A 13,312-nucleotide genomic window follows, 5' to 3' on the forward strand; every position below is an offset into this window, starting at 1 on the left:
AAATATACTTTGTTGAACCGGAGGTATCCAGAAAGTCTTGCATTAATTTGCTTTTGTTTTTGCTCTTTAGACAGTGCCCTGTTATAAACTAAAATCACACATTCCTGAGTGTAAACTGATCATGTTCCCAATGGAAATTTCAGGAATACTTGTGGCTATTTTCAAAATGTGGAAATCTATTTATATTTTTTCCACTTGTTTTTCTTCCTAGGTTTTGGCACTGATTGCTTTCATCTGCATAGAGACCATCATGGAATGCTCCCCTTGCGAAGGCCTTTATTTCTTCGAGTTTGTGAGCTGTAGTGCATTGGTGGTTACTGGAGTTCTGTTGCTTATGTTCAGTCTAAATCTTCACACAAGAATACCACAGATCAACTGGAATCTTACTGTAAGTTCATACAAATCCTCACTCTGTTAAAAGTAGCTGCAAATCTGTTTTTAAGTTTGGTTTTTGAACTTTACTTTCTACTGTTGTTTAAGATTGTGTATGAGTCGTCTTTATGCTGAGTAAAGTATACATGTTACTTACATTTATTTTGGACACTAACAGCAGAATGAGCTTTGAAATGTAGCAAGATTAAGCTATGTTAAATAGAACTAAAATTGTCTTCTGGTAGATTCTCTCTGGAAGGAAAGAAATCCTGCTAATGCCAGCAGTTACTGTTTGTGGATGAAGTGGGTAAAAATGCAGCCTGTAGTTATTTAACTTTGACAGATGCTGTATTTACAGTAGCCTGTTGTTCTCTCTTAAGCTGTTTTCTATATTAGGACAGCCGTGCTACATATATTTTCTTACACAGATTAATACAATCATCGGGTAGTAATGTAAAAACTTATGTGCTTTCTGTGAAAATCAGGTGTTTTGAATTGCTTACGCACATAACTATTAAACATTGACTGGCAATGCTTAATGTGTTCTCAAATGCGAGGAGTTTTAGGAAGAGAACTGCTGGCAGTGCACATTCCTTTGTACAAGTCTCCATTTTCATGCTGTATTACGAGTTAAATTTTCAGATTGGGTTGTATAAACACAGGTCATAAAATCAACATGTTCGTCTCTCTAGCAAAAGATCCGTCAGCTTCAAGGACAGTATTTATATCAACTTCTTTGGACAGTACAGATGCATATGTGCCTATGTTCTGTTTTATTTTGTAACAGTGATTTTGTAAGACTGTTGGAGAACAGTCCCAGAGGTTTCTAGGCTTCTGTGTGATTTTTTTTGTTTGTTTGTTTTTAATGTAATTTATTAATGTTGCAATTTGCATGTTTGCAGTAACTGTTTATAAGCCTAAATGACTTGTGTAAAATAAGGCTGGAATGTGGAATTAGATGATTCTTTGTACCCTGGGGATGCATGATCTATTGAGGAACTCTTCCTAAGAGTACTTGGTAGATAGATTAGATGGACTGAGAACTGTGACTGGTAACTGAAGGTGGGGGAGATCCAGGTGCCTTGCAAAACAAAACCAGTGGAACCACTGGAATGTTACTGGGTTGTCTTGCCTTTGCTCCTTTTGTCTCCATTCTGCCAGTATTGTCATCACTTATCTTTGTGGCAAGCTGAAAAGCAGTGGCTGCAGAGAGAAGGTAGTCTCTGTTTCAGTTGCCGGCTTGGTTGTTTAATGAGCATCGCAACAGCCTGACAGCTGATAACAGCAACTGAAGACCATCTTTTTATATCACACAGTTCTGTACATGCTAGTAGGATGTACAAGAGCATGGTAACAGGTGTGTAAGTGCATCAGTGTCACATAAAATACACGATGGTTTTGCTGGTGTGATGTGGGTGGTTTCACAGTGAATACTAGATCTAGCCTATGGTCAAAGTAAGTTTGACCAAGACTTTTTACCAAGAGCCCACAGAGTGGTATGCATGGTGTTCATGACTGAGCTGAAGTTGTAGCTCTGGAAGAGTCAGTTTAATGACTTTGCATACCCTTGGTTTTGCATGTCTGTACTTTTTTGTTCTGTTGTTGAGCCCTGTGGCACACACCGCCTACCGGAACACTTTGACAATATGTTGAACATACATAAGTACAGAAGCCTAAATGTAGCTCTCTGCCTTTCCCCCCAAATAATGCAGTAGATATCCGTGTGTAACTGGTAGGTCCTTTCAGTCACTCTGACTTCTTACCGTAGTTGAGTGACAAGAATTGCCGCTTTGAGTGCAGCGTTACTTGTCTCTGCATAGCACTCTGTTAGAGATCTTTAGAGAAAGGAGGTCTTAAAAATTCAATCAGTTGTGGTGTGCTTCTTTGTTTGTTCAGAAAGTTAAGTATTTTGGTTTTTAGGGCAATGGTTATACTCTGAATCCCCTACCTAAACAGCATGGAGCAACGTGACATGGTCGGAGTTCAGCCTGAAGGGCAAATGGAATACACTGCAAATGCTTTTGCTTCAGTTCATATGGCCAGATCAACAGAGGTAGAAGTAAATTGTCATGGTCTCGCAAGTCTCATTCTTCTAGTTACGTACTGAAGATGAAATGCTTCTTCGATCATTATACCAAAGATCTCTAGCAGAAGTGAGAGGAGAACTGGAAGCATCTGACTTCCATTAACTGATGAGACCATCCTTCTTCCTGGTATTGCTCACTGACTTTTAACAATCATTAGTCTGATAGGACTATTACTCTGAGGAGTGTGGGAATATCTTCATTATTCAGATAGCTGTTGCATCTACAGAGCGGGAGATCGAAGGCTGCTGATAAAACACCTATGGGAGATTACTTTGGCGAAGTTAGTAGGAAATTTAAGAATGTAGAGTTGTGGCTCAATGTTTTTTGGCTTATTTTGGCATTTTATTCTTTATAATTTAGATGTATATTCATACATTATTTGCCTCTTTCAATATTTAGAACTTCCCTGTGTTTTGACGGTTATTTGATAATTTTGCAGCCTCTGTATGTGACACAGTTATCACAGGAGTTGCTTTCTGAACAAGACTTTCACACTCCTGAATGCCTTAGGAAGAAGTCACTCCTGCTTATGTATAAATTCATTAATATACATGCTTTAAAAAAATATGTATGACTTTATAATGGGTATTTACTTTGTGAAAAGTCTCAAAAGTTTGCTTTTAGAAGCTGTATGAGAAGAAGAGACTGTTACAGTGCTTGGAAGAATTTAATAGTCTTAAATTTAGGAAGAAGTCTTTCTTTAAACACAGCACTCAAACAAACTTTCTAGGAACCATTTGAAACCATTTGCTTTCAATATTAGAAAGTACCAGGCCATCAACTGCTATTGTCCAACACAGGATTGTTTCCTTTAGTACTTTATTAAAATTAGACTTCTTTCTAATGCATTGTGGATATTGTCTGATGTCCACTATCCCTGAAATGAAAGGAATTGAAATTGTGGATAAGTATATACTAGCATCTAACAGATATGCAAATTTACTAAATTTTTTAAAATGTGTATTTTTAGCCATTTGGGGGGAAAGAGCTTTGTTTTGATCCTAATTAGAGACTTGCCAACCATTTTCAGATTTTCCTGAGGTAAACATGAAAGAAACATGGGGATGGTTAGGCCAGAAAAGAACCTTGCTTGGGCGTGTTGGAAAGAGGCAGGTCTTTTACAGTAAGATGAAAGACCAGTCACTTGTCTGTGTTGTGCGGCACTATCGATATTATGCAAAAATGCAAAAGCTGGGGAACCTGTCAGTGGAATTTTCCATTTCCTTTGTGCTTCACAGCTCAAAGGGAGACTATTCTGCAAGGAGACTTAGTGGCATAGGGGAATGAAGAGCACACCACAGCAGAGATTCCTGCTTAACTGATGAGCTGCTGCTTTGAAATGTTTGTTTTCAGAGTTAAAAACTGAGTGTTTGCTATAACTTTGTGTTTGGCTAAATTATCCTTCTTTTTTTTTTTTTTAAATTCATTATTTGAATCTTGTGTTCTACAGGGAGAGCTTAAGATCTTGCAGCCAAACTGTGTGGATGACATGGCCCGCTAGAAGTAGGGATGGGGTAGGAAAGTTAACAGAAGTGTTTGTAGTAACTTCGGTGTTCTGGTGAATTTGCATGTGGTTTGCCAGGCTTTCTGACAATTACTGTTACTGCAGAGTGGATCCCCCATAATGCTGCAGTACCTTTTTTCCAGGGCTGAGAACTGAGATGACTTGGGGAGCGGGAGAATACTGAAATTTGACAGTGTTTCTCGGATGAGAGTTTGTATGATGAGAGAAAGCTGAGTTGTTACAGTCATAAATCATTGCGTAATCAGCCAGTAGAATGGACTGTTTATGCCTGTGTGTAGAAAAAAATATTCCAATAGATTTTGACCATTGTTTTTTTTTTTTTTTTTTTTTGTTTTTTAAAAAACATCCACTGGAGCTCTGGTAGTGTATTTTGTGTGTGTGTGGAGTTCTGAATGCAGAGTTTTTCAGCCTGGAGCAACCTCAAAGATGAGGCACAGGACTGAGCACAGCACATACTAATTAGAGTTTGCTGGGCTTATTAGCCTGGACTCAGTCCCAGGCAAGTGCTGCTACAGGGAGAAAACATGAGGAGTCAGGTGTGTCTCTTTGAAGACACAGATCAGTAGTTGTATTTTGTGCTGCCTGAAAACTTATTTCATCATCTTTGCAGGGTTGGGGTTTTTTCAGTTGTTGCAGCGATGAAACCTTGTGTGCAAACAACTGACACTGAAGTAGTTGGCAGAAAATTTGATGCGGTGCCAGAATGACAAACTGTCTTATGCCAACCTTGGCTCTGAAGAGTGTAATTACAAAGCTGTAGTTCAAAGGCCTTCACAGGGCAGTCTCAATTTTTTTTTTTTTTTTTTAAATTTATTTATATTTTTCCCCTTCTGTTTTGAAAAAACATCTTGGTTTTCTTTGGCTTGCTTAGCTGTTGAATGAGAAATTAAGTCAGTCATGCTTCACTTTTATGTTCACTGCTGTCAAAATAGCAATACCTATTAAGGATAATAATGAATATTTTATAAATTTAAAAAAATTGTCAGAATTAATTTCCTCGGGGTTAGTGCTCTTCGTGGACATTTGTTCTTATTTGGTGCAGCATGGTGTAAACAATGATGCATTATTCTGTAAGAAATACAAACACAAGTTTTAAATATGAGAAATATTACATGGTTTGGTAGTTACTGCTAGTAAGGTCTGCTGCTTTGTGACGATAACTGCTGGTCCTGTCTGTGTGCAGGACTGCTTACTGGAAAAACATGCAGGGAAAGCAGTGAGGAGCAGCTAAGAAAGAACTTAGAGGGAAATAGCCAGGTGATCTTCAAGAAACCAAAATGAAACAGGGATTGTAGAAGCATTCATTCAGGAATGTGTTTTGTCATTTACAGCAGAGTTACTACATCTAACAGAGCTTGTATTCCAACTCAAAAATAGTTAGAAATTAGAATAAAATCTCCTGAATCTTGGTTTTGAGGCTGCTTCTTCCATTTCTTCAAAATCATAGCTTGTCCCTGACCTTTCGGAGAGATGACTTAAGGTTTTTGAAAGTCACTTGAATTAATTCAGGGTTTTTTACATACTTCTCTTGAGATGCTGGAAGTAGAACTGATTTCCAGCAAGTGCCAGACACCTGGGACCGGTTCAAAGCGCTCGAACAGGAGCACCTGCAGATGAATGCTAGAGACCTTTGGGGGCTGCTGTGTGTGACGTGGGACCCACGGGGACCTTCAGCCCTGCGTGGGGGCCAGGCAGCATAGCCCTACGTTGTGAGATGGGCACTAAGTTATCTCCGTTTGCACAGCGTGAATCCAGCCCTCTGGGTCAGTAGCATATTTCTGAAATCGTTGGTCATGAACTATTTTATCAGGGGGAAGCGATGCTTATGTAAAATGCTTATGTAAATCTTGGAGTAGCGGAATCTAGTGTTTGAATAAAGGCTCCCATACCTATGTAAACCTAAATAAATGAGAAGAAAAGAGATGGGAATTAATGCTCATACAGTGAATTCTGTTCTTTCTACCTAGGACTTATTTTTGTTTGAGAAACTGTGTTTCCATTTTTAATGGTGGTGCAAAATGCTCATACAATGTTTAATAATATGATTATAGAGTAAAATTTCTGGAGTTTGACCAGAGGTGCTTGGTTTAAAGGACTGACTGGTATGTTTGTAAACTTGATAGCTTCATACAGAAACAAGGGAAGAAGTGCCCAAACCTTGCAAGTGAAGTACTGGTTGGAAGAAAAATTAGGGGCACTGTACAAAAAAATAAAAAAAAGGTGGGGGGAAATCAATAACCACACTTCCCCTCCCTTCCCCCTCCAACTGAAAAACAAACCACCAAAACCCAAACAGAGCTAAAAGGAAATGTTACTTTGAGCTCTCTCTTTTGTGGAAAATAACCTGGACAGCAGCAGACTGCTAACTTCTGTCACCTTTTGTGACAAAGTCAAGCTGTTGAAATGTGCAGGCTTCTTTTCCAGATTACATTCATTTAGCTACTTTAAACTCCATCTAAATGTAAACTCTTGGATTTCAGAAAGCAAATGACAAAAGCAACCACCAGTTTAAATGTCATATACAAATGTTTATACAAATTACAATTGCAATATGGCACTGTCTCCCTTTTAAATAGTATCTGGTTACTTCTGCAGTCTCTTACTTCACCACAAAATACAGGATAAAAAGGCAGAGCGTGTAGTTTGATTGAATGTCTCTTAAAAGTTTGCATGTGTGAAGTCAGAGAGAGCGATGGATAAAGGCACGTGGATATTACTGACACCTCTGAGCATCAGAGCTAACTCCTGGTAATGTACCAACCTGGAGGACTAAACAGAAGCTTTCGAAGCTGATGTCCCTTGCAGCTTTCAGGAGATACTTAATGGGAGTTTCCAGGTCTGTTAACAGACCTCTCATTCATAGCACCAATTCAGCTTCTCCAGCCTCATTAATCCAGGAACCATACCTGCCCAGACCCTTAAAAACAAAATACTTAAGGATGCTGTCCACTTTTTTTTCTAGAGTTTCCCACCTTTATGGCAGAATTGGCGGAATAAAAGCCTCACCCTATCCATTTTAGTATAAAATGCTATCTTGGCATAAACCCATCTTCATCCACAAATTAAGATGCCTCCTCTGCCTTATGCTCCTTCTGAGTGGGACAGATAGCTGGTGATGGCAGTACCAAATATATGTCCTTGGGTACTCTCCTTTGGACTAATAGGACCATTGGTGACTGAACAGGATGACTTGCGAATAACTAGCAAGTGACTAGAAGTCAGTCTTTCATTTTTAAATCATTTTGGAAAGGAGAAAGGGAGCAGCAGCAGTCTAGAGTGGATTTGATTCAGCTCATAGATTTTATTCTCTGTTATGGATGGCAGCTTTGTACAGTATTTTATGGCACAGCATACTGTCTCATGAGGTTGCTGTAATTTCAGCAGAAATTCTTCTATCTGTGTGATGTGGTTTTTACTTTGTCTATAAATATAATAGCAAGAACTTCAGCTACATCATGGCCAGATTTGAAACGGCTCATCTTTTTTCAATTAGTTTATTCTTTTTATTGTCACGATTATTCATTTTCTCTTACGTGGAAAAAAGCTACATGATTTTAGGGAGTGTCCTTTACTTCTTGAATTCTTGCTGTAGTTCATTCTCTTTTGTTTCTGCTCTGACTTCTTCCAAAAGTGTTGTATTTTTTCTTTTCTTATCTTTCTGCTCAAGTAGTAAGTACCAAATTTTGGATTAAAAACCTCCACCAGTATTTGCATCTGTGATGTTACCATTGTATGACAATGTTTTTGTTAAGTGTCATTGCTCCTTAAGCTCCAAACAATCTGATCTGTGGATATGAAAGATTGGGTTAGTTTTAGCTTTTTAAGAAACCAGCCTTATTGTATGAATGTGACTCAATTATTAATTGCATTAAAAGGTTTTGACCTAAACAGGGAAAATAGAATTGCAGAAAGGAATAAATTGGAGCCTGAAGATGGAATCAAGTCTTTAGATTTGAATTGTTGGATTCTTTGCAAGGAGAAATTAGATATTAATTGTAAAGCGTACAAAAAATTAAAATGCCAGTGATGATGACAAAGTTTCTAATGCACTTGTGTCTTTGGTTTCCTGGAACAATCATGACAAAGGCACCAGCGGTCTAATTTCAGCAGTATTTCATATTCTGCAGTATCTCAAACTTCTTACAAGAAGCCTTCAAGACAATTTGTAGCATGGAGATAGATGATAATGTCTGTCACGTTGTGGATAGGTCTATCTGTCTTGCTTATACTATTCTCCTTTGGCAAGATGATCAAGCTGACAGATTCAAAAAGTCAGAGGTCAGCAGGATTAATTAATAAGCACATCTGACCCCATAAATCATAGAGCACTATGTGTCATCCACTTAGTCTTTGAGTATGGTAGTGAAGAAGTACAAAATGTGTGTCTGAAAAAACATAATCTGGATTATAAGAAGTGAAAAAGTGCAATATTAAGCACATCTTTGGTTGTTTTGATGGTTAGCTCCCTTACAATTAAAATGTACTTCATTTTGAAATGACTTTTGTCTTAGCTTCGCAGCTGTTAATTTTGTTATACTATTAATTTTGTTGTGCTTTTCTATGCTTAACTTTTAAAACAGCTGGTATTTTTTGATTATTTGAATGCTGGAGTCTTTATGTACACAATTCAATCTTTTTAATATTCAGAGCTGTTTAGGTTCTTTGATTAATACTGTGAGAAATTTTCTTCTCCTTTCAAATAACTTCTGTGGCTCTTCCCTGTACCCTGGCCAATTTTTCAACATACTTTTTTAAAAATGTGGATACTGGAACAGGATGCAGCATTCCAGTGTCCCTTGCAAAGGTAAGATTGCCACCTTACACCTATTGTGTCCATATGTCCAAAGGAAAGAATAAGTGCTTTTTCTCCCTTTTTTTTGTCATGGCATCACATGTTGAGATGCTTACCTACTGTAATTACTAAGTTCTTCCGAGTTATTCTAGGATTTTGTCTCCATTCTGTAGGTCATTTCTGTAGGTGGCAAATGTACTCTGGTAGTAAAATACACAACTTGACCTTGGGTTGAACTACTTTTTTTTTTTTTTTTAAATTTTTTTAAAGTTATTCAAGAGCATAGCAGCCCTCTCCTCAGTATTTAGTTTCAACATTCTTGGTGACGTACATATGTTTACTCTAGAGACTTGATCAAAATGTTGAATACTGTTGAGTCTGGTATCTGTTGTCATATATAGTGAGACTTTCTCTCCAGTGAAAAAGGGTTTGTGTAGATGAGAACCACAGCTTTTGTTGGCAACCCTGGAAGCACAGTTAGAGCTGCTAAACTCAGAGGTGGAGAGGAGGGTGCTTGGAGAAATTGTGAAATGCCATTTATTTTCTAATATCTCTATTTCTTAAATTTATCTCTGCAAGGCAAGAAATTATATAATTAAAATTGCAATAACTATTTAATAAAATTCCAATGTTGTTTGATGCCGTAAGTACCAGATAACATCTATCTCAGCTTGAACAGAGATACAAAGTATCTCTCTAATTATACACACTGGCAGGTGACAAGATGGTAGGAGTTTCTGAGACCCACAATTTGCTTTTGTTTCCTTACTATTTGGTAAGACAGTTTGGTTCTTACTGGGCTCATGAAATCTGAACATGTGGGTGGAAATAGCGATGAGCAATGGAAGCCTCTCAGATTTCTTGGGAAAGTCCCCCTTTTAGATGAGGATCAGGCTACAGTGATCATACAGTTTGTCCCCAGGTATGCTTAATTTTGATAACCAGCTGTTGCTGAGTCAGTACCCTCAAAATAGTTTTCCCTGTGAATGGGGAAAATCGTGCCAGAAACTTTCAGTTTTTACAATTACTTTCTAAAGCATTCTGAAATCATGGCTAGAAAAACACATGTTTTGGGGGTGGCTGGATGACAATGGTCTTTTCAAAGCCTTTGTGCTGCGTAGCTGGAACATAGAATCATAGAATGGTTTGGGTTGGAAGGGACCTTTAAAGGTCATTTAGTCCAACCCCCCTGCAGTGAGCAGGGACATCTCCAACTAGATCAGGTTGCTCAGAGCCCCGTCCAACCTGACCTTGAATGTTTCCAGGGATGGGGCATCTACCACCTCTCTGGGCAACCTGTGCCAGTGTTTCACCACCCTCATTGTGAAAAATTTATTCCTTATATCTAGTCTAAATCTACCCTCTTTTAGTTTAAAACTATTCCCCCTTGTCCTGTCGCAACAGGCCCTGCTAAAAAGTTTGCCGCCATCTTTCTTCTAAGCCCCCTTCAAGTACTGAAAGGCTGCAATAAGATCTCCCCGAAGCCTTCTCTTCTCCAGGCTGAAGAACCGCAACTCTCTCAGCCGTTCTTCGTAGGAGAGTCATGGGATTCATACCCAGGGAATAAGTTTAGATTTATATCTTCAGTTTTCTGAGCCTGACTTCTTACAGCACTTTAAAAGATGCACTTTGGGGAAAAAATAATAATAATAAAAAAATTATACTTGTAGTAAGTGGAAGAGCAGGACCAGGAAAGAAGAGAGTCAAGTAGAACAAATTTGTCCTTGAATTCTAATGAAAGAGTGGAGATGGGATTTTTTTAATGGTGGGAGTTGGCATGTTCAGTGTGGTTTTGTTATGTTTTGGTTTTTTTTTTCTTTAACTCAGAACTGTAAGTTGCACAGCAAACTTGGATACAGGTTTTCTTTCCATCCCTCTTGGCTGTGATAGTATTCACCGCTCGCCGATTTCATGTTCCTTCAGGATATTTGTGCTGAACTGCCATTCCCCGATTCCTCCACACTCCTCCTTGCTCCGACCTCACCTATTCAGTCAGTTATCATGATAGTCTGTTATTTCCTACATCTCTGTAGTGTGCATATAGTGCAGTGTACATACATATCAAATGTTTTAAAAAATTGTAAAAGATGCCCTGAGCAACATACTGAACAGCTAGTCCCTAATGGATCTAGCACTTTATTTCTTCTATTATTTTAAAGTCCCAACTCTTGAATCTTTTTTTTCCTTGAGTCTGATCAGATAGTCCTGTATTGATGTAAATATTCTTGTGCTAATAGCTGTCATTCAGAATTCTTACTTATGTCCCAATGATATGTTAATGACCCTGCTTTTTGTAAGGCATGGCAGCATAATCATCTGAACACTAAGTGACATATATAGCAGATGTATAACTGAATTTTGTAAGGCATGGCAGCATAATAATCCGAACACTAAGTGACGTATGTAGCAGAGGTATAAATGAATTGCGTGTTGCCTGTCATTTTTCTGTGCTTGGAGCAAAGCACAAATTTTCCCTGAACGTCGGTGCCCCTGGGATGTTGCTGTATGTATGTTCTAAAATGTCTGCTTGAAATGTCAATTTTATGCAGTAAATACATAAAAATCTGTGTATTCTCACAATATGGGCAGCTGTTACAGAAATAGCATAGGACATGCAGTTTTCTCCAATAAAGGCCTCAAAGAATTTGTAGTAAAATTCATGACTGTTATCTGGGCAGTGCATGGAGCACTGCTGTGATGTGAAAGAGAACAAGGGGTTCCTGGTACTAAAGCTGGATACTCAGGTTACTTCAGCGTCAGCGGACGTAGAACAGCTTTACTCATTGTTTATGCTGACAGTACTTTTCTAATAAACCCGGTAAAAATTGAGGTAATGCATCCAGAATCTGCACTGGTGCTTTGTATGCACACGCTGTTTGACTTTAGTTCAGGCTAATGTGCACACATGGTACGTTTCCTGTGTAATAATCTTTGCCTTCTTTTGTATAAGTGATAAACTGCATAGAAAGTGGGAAAGTATTGCTATAGTTCTTGTTCTAACCTTCTTCTGTTTCATCACTTCTAACTAAAGCAAGCAAAGAATCATTGTTTAGTAATGCTAATGAATTTATTTTTTTAGGATCTGGTCAACACTGGACTCAGCACTTTCTTCTTTTTCATTGCCTCTGTAGTACTTGCTGCTTTAAACCATAAAACTGGAGCAGAAATCGCTGCTGTGGTAAGAATTTGAACTTCTTTATATATGACTCTTCTATTAAAAGTAAGAGTAACTTTTCCCTCATGTTCATTGAATATTCCTGTTGCCTTTGCCACCGCAATTTACTTCTAATTTTACAGTTGGCTATATGCTAATTCTGATTTAGAAAGTATTGATTTGTTTGTCTTAAGACTTCAGGCAAGAACAAAAAGGAAAATGACTTGCAGAGAACACTTCAGCAGTTGAACTTGCCTTGCGTCTTTCGCTATAGCTAGCTTAGATGATACTGCTCCATATTGAAAGCCTATGGAAAAGATAGAGCCAAAAATTCACAAGAGATTGGAGCTGCTTACACATAATTTGCTGAATTCTTCTTGCTCATTACAGATCGTTTTTGTTTTTTGGAGTGAGTATAGTAGTACTTTACTTCAAGATTTTAAATCTAGAACAGTAAGGTCAAGCAAATTAATTTTGTGCTTGAGTTGGCAACCCCCCCCCCTCCTCCACCTGGACATTGGAAATCACACACCAGTTCTGCAGAAGCATATGGGAAGAACTGCAGATGAGCACCTTCTCCAGGCTGATGGTCTGGACTGGTCATCTGTTCTCTTGTCATTCATTCGCTTTTGTGCACCCTGAGGAATGAATTGTTGGATGAAGAGCTGTATTCTTCTTTACAAGAGGTTCTTCCACTGAAGTTGCATTGCAGGATTTAATTTTTGTCATGTTTGTAGACAGAGAACTTTGTTTTCTGGGATCATTGATCTTAGTTGCTTTTGCAGATTCTCTCGTTCATTGAAGAAGAAAAACATCAATTTTACAGGCTATGATGATTTGTCAGTGCAAATAAAGTAGAAAACTAAGTTTCTGAGGAATTTGTTGTGAAACTACTATTGTTCATGTTTTCAAAAATTGTCTTTGACAATTTTTTCTACTTCTTGTAGATATTTGGTTTCTTGGCAATGGCAGTGTATGCTGTGAACACATATTTAGCTATTAAAAAGTGGCGAATGAACAGCAGACAACAAAGTAGTCGGCAGACCAGTGATTACATACGTGCTCGGACAGAATCCAGAGAAGTAGATCATCGCCCTGAGATTCAGCGTCTGGACGCATGAAAGCGACATTCAAATGGGACTGCAAAGGGAAAAGAAGTGCTTAACTCTCTCATGGAATAAAGGATTTTTTCTTTATTTAAGGAGGAAAAGGAAGATCAGATGTCAAAAAAAAGAGCCCTGCGTATGTGCAGAGATGCATTGAGTAAGAAGCTGTTGTCATGAAGGCAGTAAATGTTGGTCATTCAAAAGCAAGATCTGTTTAAGATGTCCACATATATATACATATATTATATATCTTATATAATATATAATATATATATG

General features: G+C 38.1%; 1 protein-coding gene across 1 annotated transcript; it reads left to right on the plus strand.

Moving 5' to 3' along the window:
- Positions 1–211: 211 nt before the first annotated feature.
- On the plus strand, positions 212–13,312 carry CMTM4 (CKLF-like MARVEL transmembrane domain containing 4; the record flags this gene model as incomplete). Its single annotated transcript, XM_009578263.1, has 3 exons — positions 212–388; positions 11,856–11,954; positions 12,878–13,312. Coding segments are annotated over 3 exons (450 nt in total), but the record flags the coding sequence as incomplete, so codon positions are not given.

The sequence above is a fragment of the Fulmarus glacialis genome, unplaced genomic scaffold (assembly GCF_000690835.1).
Source record: "Fulmarus glacialis isolate BGI_N327 unplaced genomic scaffold, ASM69083v1 scaffold10200, whole genome shotgun sequence".
In the NCBI taxonomy this organism is placed as follows: domain Eukaryota; kingdom Metazoa; phylum Chordata; class Aves; order Procellariiformes; family Procellariidae; genus Fulmarus; species Fulmarus glacialis.